The sequence below is a fragment of the Oncorhynchus nerka genome, linkage group LG15 (genome assembly GCF_034236695.1).
Source record: "Oncorhynchus nerka isolate Pitt River linkage group LG15, Oner_Uvic_2.0, whole genome shotgun sequence".
Taxonomy (NCBI): domain Eukaryota; kingdom Metazoa; phylum Chordata; class Actinopteri; order Salmoniformes; family Salmonidae; genus Oncorhynchus; species Oncorhynchus nerka.
This window is the reverse complement of record NC_088410.1, coordinates 57,971,051-57,996,622: the sequence shown is the minus strand read 5'-3', so window position 1 is coordinate 57,996,622 and position 25,572 is coordinate 57,971,051. Positions and strand designations below refer to the sequence as shown.

The 25,572-nt window shown below is 41.1% G+C and overlaps 1 protein-coding gene across 2 annotated transcripts in view; it reads right to left on the bottom strand.

Annotated features, from left to right (window-relative positions):
- The window catches only part of cfap20dc (CFAP20 domain containing), an 84,248-nt gene extending 73,281 nt beyond the window's left edge, over positions 1–10,967 (bottom strand). For both annotated transcript variants that reach the window (XM_029682862.2, XM_029682863.2), the window contains exons 1-5: positions 10,634–10,967; positions 10,440–10,529; positions 8,113–8,206; positions 7,901–7,973; positions 268–379 (exon numbers count right to left, since the gene is read on the bottom strand). In XM_029682862.2, coding sequence (XP_029538722.1) covers positions 268–379; positions 7,901–7,973; positions 8,113–8,206; positions 10,440–10,529; positions 10,634–10,654 — 390 coding nt within the window. In that variant the 5' untranslated portion in view covers positions 10,655–10,967. The remainder of the gene's footprint in view (positions 1–267; positions 380–7,900; positions 7,974–8,112; positions 8,207–10,439; positions 10,530–10,633) is intronic.
- Between the last annotated feature and the right edge of the window lie 14,605 nt (positions 10,968–25,572).

The window sequence follows — 25,572 nt, the reverse complement described above, 5'->3', positions numbered from 1 at the left end:
GGAGAACATGGCACCATGTTCTGTGTATGTTTGGTGTGATGTTGATGATTCTCCTAACCCTCAGAAAACTGAAAACACAAATGTTCTTGCAACCTCCCATGAAATGTGTCTAAAACATAAATATCTTATATTCTAAGAACATGGCAACCATGTTCTGTGTATGTTTGGTGTGACGTTGATAGAATATTCTCAGAACCCTCAGAAAACCCTCAAGCAACCTCGATATATTGTACTTATGTTAGTGGTGGAGGCAAGGTCAATACTCACAACGTTGCGTTTCAGACCGAAAGGTATCCTTGCATGCAAGGGTGTAGCAGAGAACTCTTTATGAACTGTGGATAGGTACAGCCTCCTTTTCAGATGACCTAAATCAGTTATCCTGAAAAACAAGTGAAGGAATTCATGAGTTAATAGTGAACAGCAATTATATATTACAATAAACTTTCAAGTCTTAGAAAAAAATCTAGAATCTAAAAGGGTTCTTTGGGCTATCCCCATAGGAGAACCCTTTGTCCAGGTAGAACCCTCTGCTAAGAGCCACTGAAAAATATCCCCACAGCATGATGCAGCCACCACCATGCTTCACCGTAGGGAAGGTGGCAGGTTTCCTCCAGATGTGACGCTTGGCATTCAGGCCAAAGAGTTCAATCTTGGTTTCATCAGACCAGAGAATCTTGTTTCTTTGGGTGCCTTTTGGCAATCTCCAAGCGGGCTGTCATGTGCCTTTTACTTCAGGCTTCAGTCTGGCCACTCTACCATAAAGGCCTGATTGGTGGAGTGCTGCAGAGAGGTGTGTCCTTCTGGAAGCTTCTCCCATCTCCACAGAAGACCTCTGGAGCTCTGTCAGAGTGACCATCAGGTTCTTGGTCACTTCCCTGACCAAGGCCTTTCTCCCCCGATTGCTCAGTTTGGCCGGGCAGCCAGCTCTAGGAACAATCTTGGTGGTTCCTAACTTCTCCCATTTAAGAATGATGGAGGTCACTGTGTTCTTGGGGACCTTCAATGCTGCAAAAAAAAAAATTGGTATCCTTTTTTGGTACCCTCGACACAATCCTATATCGGAGTTCTATAGGACAATTCCTTCAACCTGAATGGCTTGGTTTTTGTTCTGATATGCACTGTCAACTGTGGGACCTTATACAGTACACAGGTGTGTGCCTTTCCAAATCATGTCCAATCAATTAATTTTACCACAAGTGTACTCCAATCTAAACATCTCAAGGATGATCAATGGAAACAGGATGCACCTGAGCTCAATTTCAAGTCTCATAGCAAAGGGTCTGAATACTTATGTAAATAAGGTATCTGTTTTTATTTCTAATACATTTGCACAAAAAAAAGAATTCAACCCATTTTCACTGTGTCATTATAGGGTTGTTATTATTGTGTGTAGATTATTGAGGTAAAAAACTAATTTAATTGATTTTAGAATAAGGCTGTAACGTAACAAAATGTGGAAAATGTCAACGGGGCTGAGTACTTTCTGAATGCACTGTAACCCTAATTGCTCCTGTAAGTCGCTCTGGATAAAGAGCATCTGCTATATGACTAAAATGTGAAATGAAACGTTATGGTTTTAATAAGAAAAATATGATTGATATTTTCAAGGAACAAACCTGCAGTTGCTACATCCATTTTTGGACATATAAATTGATGATATATACTCATTGATTCTTGAAGAATAGAATTAGTAAATGCCTCATGAGCTTAGTTCAACTGTCGTAACCCATCAAAACCTAAAATATAAGCTTGTTTTTCTCCTATATTTGTAAACATTGTAAATGTACACAAAACTGTAGTCTCAATATATGCTTACAGCTATACATTTTTTGAAATCGGATGGTCCTTGCATCAAAAGCTCTTTAACAAATAACATTTCTCCAGGCCCGTCCCTCAGCTGTTAACCAAAGCCATTGTTGTTTCAAATGCGGATTCCCTCTTTAACAGTGAGGGAGAGCTGGCCTATTTTTCCACTAACACAGCTTTCAGGAGGATAATCTATTGCCTTGTGTCAGCGTGATAAGATGCATCCCCTCCATTGTTAGAGGTGGAGGGTAGAAGAGAAGAGGGAATTAATCAATTTACATGCTAATTCACTTTCACCACCTCCACTGAATTATAGCACCTATCTACCGATCCCCACCCCTAAAACAGAATTCAATTTGTGTGAGGAATGAAGATGTGTTGAGGGGTGAAAATGTAATGTTACAGCTAGCTTAAAGCCCCTGAGAGTGTGTTATTAAGACATCAAACAAAGTGTCATTATAATAACATTTTGTATATTGGCCTATCTTTTACAGCATTCGTTTGTACGTTGCATGAATTCTCTGCAAAGACACACACATATACATAGGATTTCATTAAAAAATCATATAGGTGTAAAAAAAAATATATATTTTTTTTAATTTAATAGCCAAGGGGAGATCACACACACAAACACACTGTTGACCCACCATTTCTGGTAAATTGACTTGGCTGGTGGTGGTCAAAGTAACAAATTTGATACCAAATCCTTCTGGATACATGCAAGAGTAAGTTACATCTTAGATGAAAGGGATAGTACAAAATAAATAGCATGGCAATTCTGTCTACAGTTTAGTAGCATAATAGCACTGGTGGCTAAAAGCCAAATGGCTCAAAGGCAGAGCACAAATCATTTCTCTCAGTCTCAAGGTTATATGGTTCTTCTGAATTAAGTATACATGCATCATTGATACGAAACTGACACAACCTTCAGTTGAACAATGTGAACAATGAAACATTTGCTACTTTGGGTACAGAGAGCTTTCGGCAACTTGAGCCAACTCAAGTTCGGATTTGTCATAAATTGAGGACTGTGTGACCTGAGGCATAGAGATTGATGAAAAACTGTTGTATACTTAAACAATTTTAAGTTATGTGTGTGCAAGTAAGCATGTTACTCATGATTAGGGTTGCAGATGTTACCAGTAAACTACTAGAATTTTTGTAGCTTTCAAGTTTTTGGGGGAATTTTACAAGATGATATCTAATGGCATTTTTTTTGGTACTTCAGATTATCACAGGTATCTGTGCTTATTTCTGTCCCTCTGTGTGGCCTTATCACATGTAAAATATATAAAATAATTAAATAATATGATTTTAAAATAAAACATTTAATGACAAAGCTGGGGAGGTACTACTAAGCTATAAGGGCACAAGGCGAGACCCAAATGCAGACACAAAAGGAAGATGGTTGAGCTCCGATATATATTATAGCAAAAGGGGTAGGCAAAAGGCAGGTCAGGTACAGGCGAGAGTTCATAAACCAGGTCAGAGTCCAAACGGTACAAGATGACAGGCAGGCTCGAGGTCAGGGTGGTCAGGCAGGTGGGCTCAGAGTCAGGACAGTCAAGAGTCAAGACCAGGAGGGCGAGAAAAGAGAGACTGGGAAAAGCAGGAGCTGAGACACAAAACCGGTGGTTGACTTGACAAACAAGACGAACTGGCACAGAGAGACAGGAAACACAGGGATAAATACAACGGGGATAATAAGCAACACCTGGAGGGGGTGGAGACAAGCACAATGACAGGTGAAACAGATCAGGGCGTGACATATGCTATATGCATTTTTTTTTTAAAGACGGTCATACCTAGGATAATTTTTCTATTTGATTTAGAATTTTAAGACCCTTGAAGTATCAAAAATGAGTCAAACATTTTTTTCGATCAGGAAACATTTGTTAATTTATTTTGTCACTAAACAGTCTCCATATATACTGTCTAACCACAACTGGTACATTGACAACTGGTACATTGGGGATATTCAAACGAGACTTGTGAGGCCTGTGGACGTCCTAGAGCAAAACAACCGGCATGTACGTGTTCGTGAGTTTCACCTTAACACAGAGGGGTCACATTAGGTTGTAGTTCAAACTGACAGACAGAAGTTGGCAGATCGGCTGTACCAACTTCAGACTGACAAGACAAGACACGTGCGGGGGTCGTAGAGCAACACGGAGAACACCATCGTGTTCTTGAGACTCTCATCTCTCCATGGAGGGGTCACAATAAAAGTTTTTCTAGGCCAAACCGTTCAGACGATTTTGTGAGAAGACCGATTTTCGGAAGTGTTACATAGGCGGATGCGGTGGATTGAGACGCATCCAACTGATATCTCTAGCTTAAACTGACATATTTTAATGGGGATTTTTGTATTATGCTAATTAGATTTACGAAGGGGGCACGAACATCAACCTTATTAATAAGGCTATTTTCTGTTGAACTATATGGTCTATCCACCCAAAAATCATGGACAATATGGACAAAAATATTGAAATTTAAACATAGAATTGCCGAAAATACCGAAGAAATTACTGAAGATTGCGGTAACTTTGGTAAATTACTGGTAGTTTTGCAACCCTACTCGTGAAATGATTCTAAGCAACAACACGTAAGAATATGGCACATGGCTTGGGTTCTCCTCCGTCCTCAATACACACACACACACACACACACACACACACACACACACACACACACACACACACACACACACACACACACACACACACACACAATGTTAACAACTGATCAAGCTATCTGGCCTACGAAAGCATTACAGCATTAAGACCTTATTCTACTTACAGCTAAGATGGTGTGTTTAACCTCTATTCACACAGGCACAAATTAAGACAAGGCCTATCAACATGGCTGTCCTGATGCTAAACAGCCTCTCTCAGAGTCCCAAATTGCACCCTATTCCCTTCATAGTGCACTACTTTTCACTAGGGCCCATAGGACTCTGGTCAAAAGTAGTGAACTTATATAGGGAACAGGGTGCCATTTGGGACATCCACTGTCTCCCAGCATGTCTTTCCTCTGTAATGGACTTTGGAACAGTGTTCACCTGTTACCTCTACTCCGCCTAGCAGATATGATTAAACATCTCATCTCCTTACCTCACCCAATGTCAGGGTACTACACTGGTGAGCACCAATTACTATTACTGTGATCAGTTCTGAATGCAATCATAACGTACTATGCTATTATTCATCTGCACTATATATACAAAAGTATGTGGACAACCCTTCAAATTAGCGGAGTTGGCTATTTCAGCCACACCCATTGCTGACAGGTGTATAAATTTGACCACACAGCCATGCAATCTCCATGGACAAACATTGGCAGTAGAATGGCCTTACTGAAGAGCTCGGTGACTTTCAACGTGGCACCATCATAGGATGCCAACAAGTCAGTTTGTTCAATTTCTGCCCTACTAGAGCTACCCCGGTCAACTGTAAGTGCTGTTATTGTGAAGTGGAAATGCCTAGAAGCAACAACGGCTCAGCCGCAAAGTGATAGGCCACACAAACTCACAGAATGGGCCCGTTAAGTGCTGAAGAGCGTAACAATCGTCTGACCTCGGTTGCAACACTCACTACCAAGTTCCAAACTGCCTCTGGAAGCAACGTCAGCACAATAACTGTTCGTCGGGAGCTTCATGGGTTTCCATGGCCAAGCACCCGCACACAAGCCTAAGATCACCATGTGCAATGCTAAGCGTCAGCTGGAGTGGTGTAAAGCTCGTTGCCATTGGACTCTGGAGCAGTGGAAACGTCTTCTCTGGAATGATGAATCACACTTCACCATCTGACAGTCCCGACGGATGAATCTCGGTTTAGCGGATGCCAGGAGAACGCTACCTGCCCCAATGCATAGTGCCAACTGTACTTTTGGTGGACAATGCCCCATGAACAAAGCGAGGTCCATACATAAATGGTTTGTCGAAATTGGTGTGGAAGAACTTGACTGGCCTGCACAGAGTCCTGACCTCAACCCCATCGAACACCTTTGGGATGAATTGAAACGTCGACCCCAAGCTAGGCCTAATCGCCCAACATCAGTGCCCGACCTCACTAATGCTCGTGGCTGAATGGAAGCAAGTCCCCACAGCAATGTTCTAACATCTGGTGGAAAGCCTTCCCAGAAGAATGGAGGCTGTTATAGTAGCAAAGCGGTGACCAACTCCATATTAATGCCCATGATTTTGGAATGAGACATTCACATATATTTGGTCATGTAGTGTATCTTCATCATCTGCAGGGAGGGAGGGGGGACGGGGAGGGAGGGAGGGAGTTTGAGAGAGAGAAAGTAGGAGAGGAGGAATTTATGAAATAGAGGGAAAGAAGCAAACTGAAAGCCTAAAGTAGTTCTTCTGGCCCATTTTCCACACAGCCCCCTCCTCCATCTGAACGATAGCTTCATTAACACTAGCGAGTAACCATGACCAATGTCTCTAATGGATTGCATTTTCTCCAGCCTGGAGTTTTACATAATTACACGGTACCGGTGACCAGGACACAATCGAAACGCTGCGTTTTTCCATTATTGCATCTTTATTAATTAGTGCTTCAGAATAACAAACACTACACAGAAAGATGATGCATGAAATTAATCGACAACACATCAATGTTTTCACTGCAGCGGGACCAACAAGTCTGCTCTGTCCAATGATATAGGGCCTATTATCGACCCATAATAGGGCCTATATATACCGGTAATACATGAATAAGGCCTATATTTACTCAATTTAGAACAATTCACAAAAGTGTTTGAAGAACACATTTGGCAGACCGAAAGTCCCAAACTGATTAGGTTTCCATTTCAACCAAATGAACTACATGTTACCAGCAAAGAAAGTGTGCAGCCAAGACTGTTGCTTCACTTACTTCACCCTCTTCATTATTGTGACTACAAATCAAGCCAGGGCTTTGAATATGATCAACTGCTAGCGCCTGTTTTCTAATCTGGAAATTAGTTTTGCAGCACAATGGATTATCTTCTTGCTAAAAAGCCAATTTTACAAATGTGTTATTGTCTCTCTCAAATAGAAAAAGGTTGCTGAATTTAAAAGAACATTTGAATTGAACTCACTCTAGATAATGTAACACCTGATTACCTTTGTTTATAATAACTTTTTAATATCCACCTCATCGGAAGTGTTGATTTTAGCAATTCTGATTATGGAAATTCTTCTGAGGATGACAGGCTTACACATAGAGTTTAGAGTGTATGCCATCTCTCCTTTACTGTGTACTAAGCCCACTGATTTAAGTTTGTGTGTGTGTGAGAATGTGTGAATGAATTAATTAAAGTGTGTGTGCATGTGCGTGCATTTATATGTGTGTGCATATGGTTGCTGCTCTGTGAACAATGTGTAATCCTTTTGTGTAAAGCTAACCCGACCTTCAACATGATGATCTGCTACTATAATTACATATACTACTGCCTGCAGAACAGAGTTTCCTAATGGGTCAAACTATAAAGGTCCTGTGCCTGCCCAGCGTGACACAGTATAATGTGTCAGTTCCTTCATTAAAATGGTCAGGTCCTATCAAACACATTGCTTCAGTTCAGACACACCACCACGGTGGGCTTTTATTCTTAACTTAATGAAGTTTCAGTAGACAAAAGATTACAGAATTATCCAATACTAACTCACTGTCATTATAATGAGAGAGAGAGAGAGAGAGAGAGAGAGAGAGAGAGAGACAGACAGACAGACAGACAGACAGACAGACAGACAGACAGACAGACAGACAGACAGACAGACAGACAGAGAGAGACAGAGAGACAGAGAGACAGAGAGACAGAGAGCGAGAGTCTGTGTGCATGCATGCGTATGTCTACATTAAAAGGTAATGGATGTCTTTTGGAACCAATAAAACTGTCACTCTGTTTTCCTGAGGAATTAGTGGCTGGATATAGATGATCAACTCATGTTGGGAGGAGGGAGAATAAATGTGACCAGGGGCAGTTAGATTATGGTTGACAGACAGCTTCCGTGTTAAAGATGTGTGATTACAGTGTTTTTTCTGGTATGAAGAAAGCCCATGAAGTAAGTGAAAATAAGAGGATACTGGTCTGGTAGGCTACTTACACAAGCTCTGTAGAGAAGTCTTTACATTGGGAAACATTCACCTGGAGGACCAAGAATCTCTGTACCAGTCCAACTGGAATGACAATCAAACAAACATACATTATTCAACCTACAGTAAATTAGTAATAGACTCCGTGCCCTGTTTTTTCAATAGGACAAGTTGGGTACAATATTCTTAGGTCTCATTCAAACAGTATATGGTTGAGACTTACGAGACATTTTTCCATCCTTTGGCATCTGCATTTTAATAGCTTGGCTGCTCCCCTCCAGACGGTACACAAAGCTCTTGACCTCTTTGTCAAACTCCTAGAGCAGAGCAATGCAAAAATGCTAGATTATGATGATCAGGTTATTCATATCAGCAGCGGCAGATTGGCCATCTGGCAATTCTGGCAAATGCCAGATGGGCTGGACCAATTTTTGCACATGCCATTGCGCAGGCATAGGCCTATATTGTGCATCCGGAAAGTATTCAGACCCCTTGATGTTTTCCACAATTTGTTACGTTACAGCCTTATTCTAAAATGGATGAAATTGTTTTTTTCCCTCATCAATCTACACACAATACCCCATAATGATAAAGCAAAAATAGGTTTTTATATATTTTAGCACATTTACATAAGAATTCAGACACTTTACTCAGTACTTTGTTGAAGCACCTTTGGCAGTGATTACAGCCTCGAGTCTTCTTGGGTATGACGCTACACGCTTGGCACACCTGTATTTGGGGAGTTTCTCACATTCTTCTCTGCAGATCCTCTCAAGCTTTGTCAGGTTGGATGGGGAGCATCGCTGCACATATATTTTCAGGTCTCTCCAGAGAGGTTAGATCGGGATCAAGTCCGGGCTATGGCTGGGCCACACAAGGACATTCAGAGACTTGTCCCGAAGACACTCCTGCAATGTCTTGGCTGTGTGTTTAGTGTCGTTCTCCTGTTGGAAGGTGAATCTTTTCCCCAGTCTGTGGTCCTGAGCGCTCTGGAGCAGGTTTTCATCAAGTATCTCTCTGTACTTTGCTCTGTTCATCTTTCCCTCAATCCTGACTAGTCTCCCAGTCCCTGCCACTGAAAAACATCCCCACAGCATGATGCTGCCTCCACCATGCTTCACAGTAGGGATGGTGCCAGGTTCCCTCCAGACGTGACGCTTGGCAATCAGGCCAAAGAGTTCAATCTTGGTTTCATCAACCCAGAGAATCTTGTTTCTCATGGTCTGAGAGTCTTTAGGTGCCTTTTGGCAATTTCCAAGCTGGCTGTCATGTGCCTTTTACTGAGGAGTGGCTTCCATCTGGTTACATTTGGTAATCATTCTGGAAGGTTGTCCCATCTCCACAGAGGAACTCTGGAGCTCTGTCAGAGTGACCATTGGGTTTTTTGTCACCTCCCTGACCAAGGACGATCTCCCCCGATTGGCCAGGTGGCGAGCTCTAGAAAGACTCTTGGTGGACTCATTTAAGAATGATGGAGGCCACTGTGTTCTTGGGGACCTTCAATGCTGCAGACTATTTTTTTTACCCTTCTCCAGATCTGTGCCTCGACACAATCCTGTATCGGAGCTCTAGGGACAATTCCTTCGACCTCATGCCTTGGTTTTTGCTCTGACATGCACTGTCAACTATAGGAAGGTGTGTGCCTTTCCAAATCATGTCCAATCAATGGAATTTACCATAGGTGGACTCCAATCAAGTTTAGAAACATCTCAAGGATGATCAATGGAAACAGGATGTACCTGAGCTCAATTTTCGAGGCCCATAGCAAAGGGTCTGAATTCTTAATAAGGTATCTGTTTTTTATGTTTTCGCTTTGTCATTATGGGCTATTGTGTGTATTTAATCCTTTTTAGAATAAGGTTGTAATGTAACAAAATGTGGAAAAAGTAAAGGGGTCTGAATACTTTCCGAATGCACTGTATGTCCCATGGGTAATTGCAAATTAATACGCCTATGATATTAGTTAGGGCACATAAAGATGTATGTAATTAATCTATAACGAACAAAAAATAATAATTCTGGAGTCCTTTTTTGACAGTAGAATAACAACTATAGTTTCATTGTCAACCCAAAATTCATGACAATGATTGGAATTAGTTAGCACATAAAAACATCTTGAATGATGCATTCCTGCTTGGAGTGTTAGGTGAAACAACTTATTTCATGAATAGGCCTACCTCAGTAGTCTATTTATTATACTTCTTAATATTAGTAAAACACTATGAATGATTTCATAAGATGATTTCTCATGATTTGGGTCTGACCAAATCATGGGCTGGTGCCACCAACCTTAAAAGTGTAAAATGTTAGTCTGGTGCCCTGTAATAGTAATTAACACTTAGTGTTGATTCAGGGGAACACATTTGACAGGCACTAATTCGCAATACAGCCTAAATCGGATTGGCTTTTATAACGTATAACCTAAGGCGTAGACAGGCAGGGAGACAGACAGAGACCCGGAAGAAGGGGGGGGGGGGGGGGTGCTATTTTTCCGATCTACAATTGAATGGGAAAAATCATGCAATATGTCTGGCTCAATATGCAACTCACTTTATTTATAGCTGATTTTCCTCCACAAAGTTTCCATTTTGCAACAGGATCTTTCCCTTGTGCACTGAAGATCTCTACAGCAGCTCCACCCTTTGAAGGAAATGCCATTCGTTTTCATGACACAGACAGTGAGTGTTTGAGAGGTAACGGTCAAGCTATGTTGTACATTGAAGATTTGTTAAACTAAGATTTACCTGATATTCGTTCTTAAACATGTTTCAGGTAGGATGTCTTCTTTCCTTTGTCAACCACTAATGTTAGCTAGCTAGATAACATTCTGGACTGGCATGTGACCACTTCCAATAGCTGGCTACAGTAACGTTAGCTGGCTAACGTCATTTTATTTAACCTCGGCATGCATGTGTCTTGCTATCAGTCCAATGTTGGCTTTACAATCAAAGATTGTCGGCACGCTGGCCACAGGAGTGTTCCAAAACAGAGCAAATTCTCGAAATAATTCTTCATCCGTGAGTTTCAATGTTTGCTAGCTAACTGGCAAATGCCAAAGTCTGCTAGCTAAAATCCACAGTCAAGTTCCCTAGTCATTTGAGTCGGGGTGTCTCCATGGTGACAAGACGCTACACTGTAGCACGAGGCTGCACTACTGTATCGAGATCAGATCTAGCCAGTCTATCCCATCCTGCATATGAATGAGATAGTAAAATGTGTAGAATTGCAGGCAATTAACTTTAAAACAGCAAAAGACAGCTTCTAGACGGCCAAAAAAATGCATTTTACGTACATGTCTTTAGTATTTCACAGGTAGAAGGATGAAGGTCCAGTCCAGGAATGTCTTAACAAAATGAAACCAAAATATTTAGGCTGACATCCAGTGTCCAAAAAACAGGGATTTGTGCTATATGCAAATATCAGCCAAATTACCCTATGAGGATGTGGTGCTTGGCCTTAATACTAAACTAAACAAAAATATAAATTCAACATGCAATATTTTTCAACGATTTTACAGAGTTACAGTTCATATAAGGGAATCAGTCATTTGAAATCAATTCATTAGGCCCTAATCTATGGATTTCACATGACTGGGCAGCAGCGCTGCCATCAGTGGGCCTGGGAGCCAGGCCCAGCCAATCAGAATACGTTTTTCCCCAGAAAAGGGCATTATTACAAACAAAAATACTCCTCAGTTTCATCAGCTGTCCCGGTGGCTGGTCTCAGACGATGAAGAATCCAGATGTGGAGGTCCTGGGCTGGCGTGGTTACACGTGGCCTGCGGTTGTGAGGCCGGTTGGACGTACTGGACGTACTGGAGGCGGCTTATGGTAGATAAATTAACATTACATTTCTGCAGTCAGAATGCCAATTGCACACTCCCTCAAAACTTGAGACATCTGTGGCATTGTGTTGTATGACAAAACTGAACATTTTAGAGTGGCCTTTTATTGTCTCCAGCATAAGGTGCACTTATGTAATGATCACGCTGTTTAATCATCTTATTGGATGGATTATCTTGGCAAAGGATAAATCCTAACCAACAGGTATGTAAACACATTTCTGAGATGTTTGTTGTTGAATATGCTTTTTGTGCATATGTAATGTTTCAGAGATATTTGATTTAATCTCATGAAACATGAGACCAACACTTTACATCTTGCGTTTATATTTTTGTTCAGTTTGTGTGTGTGTGTGTGTGTGTGTATCCTAGAATTAAATACTTAATGATTGGAGAACATTTTACGAACAGCACCAAATATTGAGATGAGTGAGATGCAAGACACTCTCACACAATCACACTGTGCATGTGCACAGATTTGCTTCACACTCTTACAGTGTGGGAGCCACGGGACCAAAACAGCTGAGAAGTTTAGCCTCGCGCTTCAAAGCTCTTAGGTGTTGCAGCAATTGACACACTATGCTGTTTACTTAGTGAATCTACGTCATATTACTGAGTCGACCTTTAACATTTATCAATCAAAAGAACTGAAAGAAATGCTACAAATGTAAAGCAAACAAGACACATGTTTAGGCCTGATTTAAAATTTAAAAAATGACACTTTCTGGCATTAAGCTAGAGCTAGGCAATACATTGACTCATCTCAAAATTAGAGTAGAACAGTTTAGCATTTTCAAAATGACTAAGAAATATATCATTAATGAGTGAGACATACATGTAAGCTAATACAGTAACACCTGACATCAAGTTCATGTCGTAACTTTATGATTTCTACAATAGCAACATTGTTGTTATATAGGACTTTAGAAATGGCTTTTTAATTACTTAATAATTGAGTTATCACACAAGTTGAATAAAGTAGAGTAGTTTAAAAAACACCCAACTCACTGTTAGGCAATTAAAATGCAATTACCAAATTATTATTTAACATTGTGCTAATAAAATGTTGCTTAGTGTTATAACACAGGAACAATAATAGTTTAATCAAAGACAGTACAGTATTAAGATATGCAGAAACTGTTTCTCCAATAGAAATCCCCGATCACACTTGTAAGCGATGTCATGGCGATGTCGGTTAGCTAAGCTCATGCACAGAAACACATCATCGGGTCTAACGGTCGTTTCCCGCCGAACTGCACATGTGCAGGCCTTTCAAATCGAAGGGTTGTTTTTCGATATAAGGTTGTTTTTGGTGAAAATGAAAACTTGTCACTTTCACCAGGTTGGAGTAATAACCGCTGTGCTCCCGAGTTGTGCAGCGGTCTAATGCACTGCATCTTAGTGCTAGAGGTGTCACTACAGTCCCTGGTTCGTATCCAGGCTGGATCACAACCGGTGGTGATTGGGAGTCCCATAGGGCGGAGCACAATTGGCCCAGCGTCGTCCGGGTTTGGCCAGTGTAGGCTGTCATTGTAAATAAGAATTTGTTCTTAACTGACTTGCCTATTTAATTTAAATAAAAATTAATACAAATAACGTGTTCAACTATTTCAAGAGATTATCCAGTATTTATTTTTTTATCCAGTAAAAACCTGTTTTCACTTTGCCATTATTGAGTATTGTGTTTAGATCAATGAAGTCCTTTTAAAAACATTTTTTTTTTTAGAATAAGGCTGTAACTTGTGGAAAGTAAAGGGGTCTGAATACTTTCTGAATGCACTGTATGTGCATATTACTGTGTGTGTGTGTGAGCAAATGATAGAGTGAGTGTTTGTATGCGTTGGAGTGTCGGTGTACGTATGTCTGTAGGTCCCTGTGAGCGTGCATAGCCAAATGTATTCGCAAATAATGACAACATGACAATAACAGTAGCTTTAGATGATCGTTAAATATAGGTTAAATAAAAATGATGTGATGAGATGGAGGAGGGGATGGGATGAGTGGGTAGATTGTTGGGCAATCAGAAGTCACTAGATGCAGAATCTTCGTCTGGAGGGAGAGGAGAGAAAGAGTTAAAGGATGAGGAGAGAGGAAAGAGGCAAGAGGCGGAATCAAGAGATGCTGCGGCTAGTTCTTCCTGTCACTTGTCCTCGACAGGCAGACAGTTTCAGTCATGGTTTCAATAACATGGGCCTGGTTGAGTTGGAAGCCCTCTCACCACGTCAAGGCCGAGAGCAGTATTTTGATTTTAATTAAGGCCTTTAACCCCCTACTCTATCTTTGTAGTGCTTGACCTGATGGGGCTTGGATAGGTGTAGCAATATGGTGATGACTCAACCCTGCTGTGTAATGGACTCTGGGAGACTTCTGCCATATTACGTACACAAATCTAGAACCTCCAGATATGCAAACACTAACTAGAAACCAATGTCCAATTCCATACCAACCCTGGCCTCAAATTTGATTTGGAATTGGACACAAAATATTAATGGTTAGGGAGAAGGAGTTAAGGACCAGTAAATAACTGGGCAATTGAACTGTCAATTTCAGTCAATTGAAAATGTTACTTGCAATGAATACATTTAATATGTAAATGTATACATTTACAGCCAATTTGAGCAAGTTTCAAATATTTACCAGCAAAATGGAAAAATATACAAACATTTACATGCTTGTAAACATTACTTTGAATACAAGACAGATTACATATGCTATATACTTACCAAGCAACTTACCAACTTCACAGCCAATGTCTGCAAGAAAACGCATCTTTATACACATTTTAAACAATATTACAACAGGTTATTTACAATAACATACAATATACAACAAGATGCAATGTAGTAAAATAGCTATCGTCTTGAGGTGGGGAGTCGGCCAATTAGTGAAAACAAGTGTGGGGAAAACATCAGACAAAACAGATGCCGGACGATGGACAGACAAATTCACGCACATTGACGACATGAGACAAGCAACACACATAAATGCTTTCCGCATCTCCTGCATCGGGCCACCTCCTTACCTTCTCTCACGTATTTCCGACAGAAGCAGTGGTCACTGACCTTGGGAGGCCTGGACCCAGGATGGGGACTGGAATCGGCACTGGGAAATGGATTTCTGATGGTATCGTGCCATGGAGGGTTCCTCATCTCTGCAGAGAGTAAGACTGTTTGCAATAGCAAACAGCCCACAATCTGTGCCCCCTTTCTGCTGCTGGACTGCCGGCCACTCCACAGTCAGAGAGGTCCCTGGAAGAGAGGTCCCTCCCAAGTAGGCCTCCTACTTCTGAATGCTGCACCTGCAGAAGAGCTTGAGCATGATCAATTGTAAAATTGTCTAACCAGGAGTGTGACGGACGAATGACCCCCCGAAGGTCCTCCATCCGGCCACAGAGAGCAGCTGGCCATACCTGTGCCCGTTAGACACTAGTGATGAGAACCTCACTAGTGTCTTCTAGTCCAGGGCCTGGACTTACCTGCCCCTGTCCTCCAGTCCAACGCAAGCCACCTGTGAGAACATTTGATGGATTAGTGCAGTGTTATGAAGAGGAGATGTGTACTTTTCAACTGTTGTTGAAAGTATAGCCAACCTCAAGCTGGTGTCTTTCCGACTCAGAGCACAGAGAATCAGACTGATCCTCTTGGGTGGCTCGGACAGTTGACGGTCCTAAAGTCATTTGGAGAGAGAAATTGAAGAGGTACGTTTTTATGAGCTCAGCATAACTACCATTTCTTGCTTTCTCAAATGTCAACCAAAGCCTAACACACAGTTGAAGTCAGAAGTTTACATACACTTAGATTGGAGTCATTAAAACTTGTTTTTCAACCACTCCACAAATTTCTTGTTAACAAACTATAGTTTTGGCAAGTCGGTTATGACATCTACTTTATGTATGACACAAGTCATTTTTCCAACAATTGTTTACAGACAGATTATTTGATTTATAATTCACTGTATCACAATTCCAGTGGGTCAGAAGTTTGCATACATACTGTGCCTTTAAACAGCTTGGAAAATTCCAGAAAATTATGTCATGGCTTTAGAAGCTTCTAATAGGCTAATTCATACAGCACATGGGTAGCAGCATCATGTTGTGGGGCTGCTTTGCTGCAGGAGGGACTGGTGCACTTCACAAAATAGATGGCATCATGAGGCAGGAACATTATGTGGCTATATTAAAGCAACATCTCAAGACATCAGTCAGGAAGTTAAAGCTTGGTCGCAAATGGGTCTTTGAAATGGACAATGACCCCAAGCATACTTCCAAAGTTGTGGCAAAATGGCTTAAGGACAACAAAGTCAAGGTATTGGATTGGCCATCACAAAGCCCTGACCTCAATCCTATAGAAAATTTGTGGGCAGAACTGAAAAAGCGTGTGCGAGCAAGGAGGCCTACAAACCTGACTCAGTTACACCAGCTCTGTCAGGAGGAATGGGTCAAAATTCACCCAATTTATTGTGGTGTGGGAAGCTTGTGGAAGACTACCTGTAATGTTTGACCCAAGTTAAACAATGTAAGGGCAATGCTACCAAATACTAATTGAGTGTATGTAAACTTCTGACCCACTTGGAAATTGATCAAATAAATAAAAGCTGAAATAAATCATTCTCTCTAATATTATTCTGACATTTCACATTCTTAAAATAAAGTGGTGATCCTAGCAGAACTAAGACAGGGCATTTTTACTAGGATTAATTGTCAGGAATTGTGGAAAAACTGAGTTTAAATGTACTTGGCTAAGGTGTATGTAAACTTCCGACTTCAACTGTACTTTGTCTCACGGGATTCACCGAAATGTTGGGCTTCAGGGCTTTCAGTGGTCGACCGTCCAACTGCTCCAACTGGAGAAGATTGTTGGCTTCCACCGAGGTAACCCTTATGGATACATAAAGAGCAAACTGTCACTGTTAGCAAAACTAAAACTAGCTTCAGGTTATTTTGTGTGTAAATTCAAATAGTTACTATCTGAGATTTTTTAAATATTTACCTTAACGGATGATGACCCCAGCTAGGAGCCCATGCCAAGCTTTTTCAACCTCATGAGGGGGAAGAGCTACTGTCGTGCCTTCTTCACAACTGTGCGTGTGTGTGTGGACCATTTTAAGTTCTTAGTGATTTGGAAGCTCTCATCCTGCTCTACTGTAGCCCAGTCGATGTGGATGTGGGCGTGCTCGCCCCCCTGTTTCCTGTAGCCAACGATCAGCTCCTTGGTCTTACTGACGTTGAGGGAGAGGTTATTGTTCCGTCCCCACACTGCCAGGTCACTGACCTCCTTGTAGGCTGTCTCGTCATTGTTGGTAATCAGGTTTATCACTGTTGTGTTATTATTAAACTTGATGATTGAGTTGGAGACATGCATGGAAACGCAGTCATGGGTGAACAGGGAGTACGGGAGGGGGCTGAGCACGCACCCTTGTGGGGCCCCCATTTCGAGGATCAGCGTGGCTGAGGTTGTTGCCTACCTTCACCACCCCAGAAAGTCCAGGGCCAAGTTGCACAGGGCGGGGTTCAGACCCAGGGCCCTGAGCTTAGGGATGAGCTTGGAGGAAACGATGGTGTTGAAAGCTGAGCTGTAGTCAATGAACAGCATTCTTACATAGGTATTCATCTTGTTCAGATGGCGATTGTGTCATTCTTGGAGCTGTTGGGGCAGTATGAAAATTGTAGTGGGTCTAATTCAAGAAGCACAAACAGATATAATATTTGAGTAAAACATAATCATTTCAAACCTTGCTTACATTTGTATACAATCACTTGTCTCTTTGTTTTGCATGGATACAGATTTCCAAAATTAAAATAGCTTGAAGCTGATTTCCTGGTGTTTTTTATTTATATATATATATATATATATATATATATATATATATATATATATATATATATATATATATACACATACAAAAGTATGTGGACACCACTTCAAATTAGTGGATTTGGCGATTTCAGACGCACCCAATTCTGATAGGTGTATAAAATCGAGCGCACAGCTATGCAATCTCCAAAGACAAACATTGGCAGTAGAATGGCCTTACTGAAGAGCTCAGTGACTTTCAACGTCAGAGGATGCCACCTTTCCAACAAGTCAGTTCATAAAATGTCTGCCCTGGTAGAGCTGCCCCGATCAACTGTAAACGTTGTTATTCTGAAGTGGAAACGTTTAGGAGTAACAACATACAAGCTCACAGAACGGGACCGTCGAACACTGAAACACGTAGTATGTAAAAAATCATCTGTCCTTGGTTGCAACACTCACTACCGGGTTCCAAACTGCCTCTGGAAACAATGTTGGCACAATAACTGTTCGTCGGGAGCTTCATGAAGTGGGTTTCCATGGCTGAGCAGCCGCACACAAGCCTAAAATCACCATGCGCAATGCCAAGCATTGGCTGGAGTGGTGTAAAGCTCGCCGCCATTGGAATCTGGAGCAGTGGAAACGTGTTCTCTGGAGTGATGAATCACGCTTCACCATCTGGCAGTCCGTCGGACAAATCTGGGTTTGGCAGGAGAACACTACATGCCCTGATGCATAATGCCAACTGTAAAGTTTGGTGAACGAGGAATGATGGGCTGGTGCTGTTTTTCGTGGTTCGGGCTAGTTCCCTTAGTTCCAGTGAAGAGAAATCACAATACTACAGCATACATTCTAGACGATTCTTTCTCGAGTTTGCTTCCAACTTTGTGGCAACAGTTTGGGGTATTCCTGTTTCAGCATGACAGTGCCCCCGTGCCCAAAGTGAGGTCCATACAGAAATTGTTTGTCGAGATCGGTGTGGAAGAACTTGACTGGCCTGCACAGATCCCTGACCTCAACCCCATCGAACACCTTTGGGATGAATTGGAACGCCGACTCCGAGCCAGGACTAATTGCCCAACATCAGTGCCTGACCTCACTAATGCTCTTGTTGCTGAATGGAAGCAAGTTCCCTCAGCAATGTTCCAACATCTAGAGGAAGGTCTCCCCAGTAGAGCGGCGGCTGTTACAGCTGCAAAGGGGGGACCAACCCCATATTAATGCCCATGATTTTGGAATGAGATGTCCTACGAGCATGTGTCCACATACTTTTGGTCATACATAGATAGCTAATATACAGTCCCAGTCGAAAGTTTGGACAATTAACAGGTGTGTCTTGTGGAATTTCTTTCTCTCTTAATGCGTTTGAGCCAATCAGTTGTGTTGTGACAAGGTAGTGGTGGTATTACAGAAGATATCCCTATCTGTTAAAAGACCAAGTCCATATTGTGTCAAGGACAGCTCAAATAAGCGAAGAGAAACAATAGTCCATCATTACTTTAAGACATGAAGGTCAGTCAATCTGGAAAATTTCAATAACTTTTAACGTTTCTTCAAGTGCAGTCGCAAAACCCATCAAGCGCTATGATGAAACTAGCTCTCCTGAGGACCACCATAGGAAAGGAAGACCAAGAGTTACCTCTGCTGCAGAGGATAAGTTCATTAGAGTTCACTGCACCTCAGATTGCAGCCCAAATAAATGCTTCACAGAGTTCAAGTATCAGACACATCTCAACATCAACTGTTCAGAGGAGACTGCGTGAATCAGGCCTTCATGGTCGAATTGCTACAAAGAAACCACTACTCAAGGACACCAATAAGAAGAAGAGACTTGCTTGGGCCAAGAAACACGAACAATAGACATTAGACTGGTGGAAATCTGTCCTTTGCCCTGATGAGTCCAAATTTTAGATTTTTGTTGCCAACCTCCGTGTCTTTGTGAGACGCAGAGTAGGTGAACAGATGATCTCCACATGTGGGGTTCCCACCGTGAAGCATGGAGGAGGAGGCTGTGTGATGGTGTGGGGGTGCTTTGTTGGTGACACTGTCTGGGATATATTTTGAATTCAAGGCTACCACAGCATTCTGCAGAGATACGCCATCCCATCAGGTTTGTGCTTAGTGGGACTATAATTTTTTTTTCAACAGGACAATGACCCAACACACCTCCAGGCTGTGTAAGGCCTATTTGACCAAGGAGAGTGATGGAGTGCTGCCTCAGATGACCTGGCCTTCCACAATCACCCGACCTCAATCCAATTGAGATAGTTTGGGATGATTTGGACCGCAGAGTGAAGGAAAAGCAGCCAAGAGGTGGTCAGCATATGTGGGAACTCCTTCAAGACTGCTGGAAAAGCATTCCTCATGAAGCTAGTTGAGAGAATGCCAAAAGTGTGCAAATCTGTCATCAAGGCAAAGGGTGGCTACTTTGAAGAATCTCAAATATAAAATATATTTTGATTTGTTTAACCTGTTGAGTGTAGGGGGTAGTATTTTGATGTTTAGATGAAAAATGTACCCAAATGAAACTGCCTATTTCTCAGGCCCAGAATCTAGAATATGCATATAATTGTCAGATTATGATAGAAAACACTCTAAGGTTTCCAAAACTGTCAAAGTATTGTCTGTGAGTATAACAAAACTGATATTGCAGGCGAAAACCTGACAAAAATCCAACCCGGAAGTGCTGTTTTTCCTGAAAGCTCTCTGTTCCATTGCCTGCCTTCGCTCCATTTAAAGGGAATATCAACCAGATTCCTTTTCCTATGGCTTCCACATGTTGTGAACAGTCTTTAGACATAGTTTCAGGCTTTTAGTTTGAAAAATGACAGAGAAAGATCACATCGCGTCATTGGATGGCTGCGTTTTGCATGCGCAACAGCTTGGAGTAGATATTTTCTCTCTCTCTCCTATTGAAGAACCTACAGTCCGGTTGAAATATTATCGATTATATATTGTAAAAACAGCCTGAGGATTAATTATAAAAAACATTTGACATGTTTCTACGACCTTTACAGATACTATTTGGAATTTTCATATGCCCGGTCTTGACCGCTCGGGCCTGTGGATTTCTGAACTTAACGCGCCAACCAAATGGAGGTATTTTGGATATAAAAATAATCTTTATGGAACAAAAGGAACATTTGTTGTGTAACTGAGAGTCTCGTGAGTGCAAACATCCGAAGATCATCAAAGGTAAGCGATTCATTTTATTGCTTTTCTGACTTTCGTGACCAATCTACTTGGCTGCTAGCTGTTTGTAATGTTTTGTCTGTTGAGAGAGATGTCCTTACATAAACGCTTGGTATGCTTTCGCCTTTTTTGAAAGATTTTTTAAAAATCTAACACGCCAGGTGGATTAACAACCAGCTACGCTGTGTTTATTTATATAACACTTGTGATTTCATGAAAATGAATTTAATTTGAATTTGGCGCTCTGCAATTCAGCGGATGTTGACGAAAATGATCCCGCTAACGGGATGGGTGCATCAAAAAGTTAACACTTTTTTGGTTACTACATAATTCCGTATGTGTTATTTCATAGAATGAGTAGTTGTGTCTAAACTTTTGATTGATACTGTACTTTGTTCTCATTAATGGCAAACAGAAATCATTTAATTTGGCTCACGCTACTCTGACTGTAATCCTGAAAGTTCATTTAGGAATATTATTCACTACCGAGTATAAAGACGGAGGGCTTTGTTTGCTTGTTCTTGTTCTCAACTGGCCTACCTTGTTAAATAATGGTGAAAAAAAGAAAATTGCTGAAGGGGGATACAGTACCTTGGATTTAACGCATGCCTAATGAACACTTCATGGATGGATAATGTCCAATACTCTGGGAGCTAAGAACATACAGTAACAATACCTCTTTAAAGTCAAATTGCCTCCCATGCATACCGTACAGTACCACTGCATAGGCCTAACTCTTACTTTTGAATTCACTGCTAAGCTTAGGAAAGTGTGATACACATGGACAAGAGGTATCAAAACCATTAAAGGTATAACCGTTGTCATGACATTGGCCTGATGGGGGAGGTTTATGACCCCCATAAATACCTTTCCCCATTTTCCTCTATCTACTCTACCGATGTGACTATTGAAAATCCCTTTGTTAACATGGAGAGTCTGGTGACATCAAAAGATGGGAAACGGAACCATATTTCGATAATCCAACCAGTTGAAAATATGTGTTGGTACTTAATAAATATGATCTCAGATCAGTTGTCTGAGACATTATTACTAATGACAGGATGACATAAACTGTGTCTTGGAAAGTCGACACATTCTAGTTATCAGATTCACATGGAATTGTTGTGCAGTTTAAATGTTTAAATATGAAATTGTTTCTGAAATGATTAAATGTAATTTTAGCTTCTTAATGAGAGAACGGTTTGTCAGAAGAACAATACTCTGCTCACTCAAGACATGGGTTGTAAACTATGAAACACATTTACGAAAATGTAACTTCCTGTTCCAAGGATGTGTGGACTTGAGGTCCCCACGTTGACAGGACAAAGACCACCTACAGAACTAAGCCAACCCTAGAGAACCTAACGAAATTAGCATCGAATTTCAATGTGAAGGTGACAACCTACATGACGGAAGAATGAATTTCGACTACACCAGCCAGAATATAGCATATGCATATAGCATAGCAACTTGGTATGAACTTTGAACTCCTATTCACTAAAGAAGTGATACCTCCTAGCCGTCGCGCTAGCGCAGCAACTGTAGACGTGGGCTAGGAGAGGACGGACAGAGTATTTGTTCTACCACAAGACGACGGTACTACCAAGTATCCATTCTACCACAATACATTCTTCAAAGGACAACCCGGCCTCCCATCTACGACCAACCGATTGAAGCGCAGCTCAGAGTAAATGTTTATTGCATTTTCCTTTTTCAAATGGGCAGTAATTTAGAATGCATAAGATACTGTATTTACGATAGCATAGCTGCCTACGGCCCGATAGAGACATAGCTTGTCCTTTTGTTCCTCAGTCTTCCCGCTCTTTCATTCAAAACCTCACCCCCTTTCTTTGTGTAACCAGCTGTCATATCTGTTCCATCCGTTTTCCGTTATGACATAATTTGTAATCAATGTATGATACATTCTGTGTATATGTAATTCTGTGTGATTATTTAGGCATTTAGTAAATAAATAATTAAACCATATTTTGTATTGCTGATTCAACTTGTTAGCCAGGGTTCGTGAAGATAACCAAGAATTTACAACTTTCACACTAAACAAGGTGATGTTTAAATATTGACTGCTATTGATGTAAAAGATTACTAGGTTAAGAGTTTATTCGGAAGATAACAGTTCTATAAACATCCTTTTGTGGTGCCCCAACTTTCTAGTTAATTACATTCACCTGATTAGCTTAATCAGGAAATATGAATTACAGAGAAATTATTTTATAGAATAGCATGTCGTATCACTTAATCTGGCATAGCCAAAGACACAACACTGGTGTGAAATGGCAAGCTAGTTAGCGGTGTGTGATATTATTTCAATCGGCGACATCACTCACTCTGAGACCTTGAAGTATTTATTTCCCTTGCTCTGCAAGGGCCATGGGTTTTGTGGCGCGATAGGTAACGATGCTTCATGGGAGGCAATTGTTGATGTGTTCAGAGGGTCCCTGGTTCGAGCCCAGGTTGTGGCAAGGAGAGGGATGGAAGCAATCCTGTTATAATGGCATGAAATTGACTTCCTTGATTGTTCCTGTTCATTGATTGTGTGACTCACTGGGAGGGATGACATGACAACAAATGTGTTTTTCATGAGAAGATTTGAGATGTATGTTGTTTCTCAGCGCTCGGTGCATTGACAGTGCTGCTCTACTGAGCACCGTTGCAAATTGTAGAGCATCCTTCGTACCATAATGTAGGTTTGGAGGCAATGTTTCAGCCAAATAGAAATATAAACTGAAATAAGCAAACAGAATGAACACACCACACACACACACACACACTGCTATTCAGTTTGGTTTGCTCCAGTGATCATCCACAGAGGAAAGTGAGCCTAATTTGCATATAAAGGTTTAGCTGAGGCATATGGAGTTCCTGTATTTACATGTATTGCAATAATAATGATGTTGACAACAGCAAATTAAAGCTAAATTAGATTTTGTGAGCTGTTACGGATCATGGAAATGTCACTTAATAGAATTTGCTCCCTACAAGAGGTCCAACGTGTCAGTTGATGTAAATTCATGTCATGCATGCACACACACGTTGTACGCTAGACGTATCACTCTCTCACACGTATGCACACACACACACTTCTAATCCACTAAAAGAACAAGTGTTCACTAGAACGGAAGGCCAGCCCAGAACAATTTGATTCAAAACATTTCGGAATCTCTTTGTTCACATAACTCATTCTTTTAAACTTTCTTTTAAACAAGAATACCGGCAGAGAACGTAGCCAATGTAACCTCTGCATAGAAAAGTGACTCAGACATGACTTCATGTGTTATAGCCACCAACATTTTCATACAGTAATAGGGGTAGGGGCATGAGCCAGAGATAGTTTGGTTCAATCGAGGACATTTTGTAATCATATTGCACATCAAGCTATCAGCACACTGACTGATTAGATGATAAATTTACTTCTTAATGTGATGTTATTGCTTCTTGGTAATCACCTTCTGGATAATGACTTTGTGCATAATCATATGAGCAGCACAGTTGAGCAGTGAAAAGGTTCAAGTGGGACCTTGTAGCAGTTGGAGGGACAGAAATGTTGCAGCTGAAGACGTAGTCTACAGTGCTTTTATCTCCCGATGAATCGGGTGGTCCAGATTTGCAAAAAACGATGATATCTAGCCTACGTACTTCTCAAATCAACTTCATAATAAAAAAACACTTAAATGCCTTGGAGCAGGCAAACCTGGCTACTCCATTCGGACCCAGGAGGCTATAGGCCTATGTCTCTCCTCCCAATGACAGAAATCAGTCCGCCAGACTGCGGCTTCTAAAGTTTATAATTTCCACTTTAAATGTTCAGACTTGATTTGCCCCAATGAAAAATGTGTTAACCCCTACAAAAATGTCCATTTAATTATAATCCACATAATAATTCACATTTCCTGCTGTGAGAAACTGTTCAAATTAAGATCCTACATCTGTATATTGGCTTAGCCCCTCACTGGGACATACTCTCCACACAACTGGTATCGTCCTCGCAGGAAAGCCAGGTCGGCCTATAGGAACGCGACTGTGCGAACACTGGTTAAAGGCTCCTAAGCCAACGTCCGAAACCTGACACATATGAAGGAGCTAACGCATTTGATGGACGTAAAGTGAACTTCTACCTCGTGATGTGCACTTCACACACAGTGTGTTTAGAGCCTGAAATGTCTACAACGGTAGGCTTTGGGCTGAAATGGTGGAATGCCAGCAATTATTTTAAGAGGTGATGGAATGTAGATTTAACAGAAATGATGTAAAACTTGGGGAAACATGAATAAATATTTATTATAGAAAAACAAAGCATTCTCAAAATTTGCTGAAATTTGGAGCGGGCGAGAAGCTTGGTGTGTTTTCACCACAGAAAAACACAACAGGTTAACATTGACAGTTCGTTTTGGAACTCTTTAAAGCGACAATCAGCAGTAGAGACATCATTTTTTTGGACTAAATTAATTATATGGACCCATTGATTATTGAAGAATATAAGTTAGAAATGCCTTGTGCTTAATTCAACTATCATATCCCATCAGAACCCAAAACATAAGCTTGCTTTAGTCCAATGCTTGTAAACAAAGTCAATAGTAAACAAACACTGGTTAAAACCTCAAAACATGGTTAAAACTATAATTTTGGATATCATGGATGATCAGTCCTTGCATCCTCTGCCTATGAATTTGAGAGTGATTACATTTCTCCATCCCTATCCCTCCACTTTTTATCGAAACAGTGGCGGGGAGGGCACTTTGTTTGTCTTTCAACTGCTGATTGACCCTTTCAAACTATGTCATGTCAAATCAAGCTTTATTTGTCACATGCGCCCGAATACAAGTGTGGACCTTACTGTGAA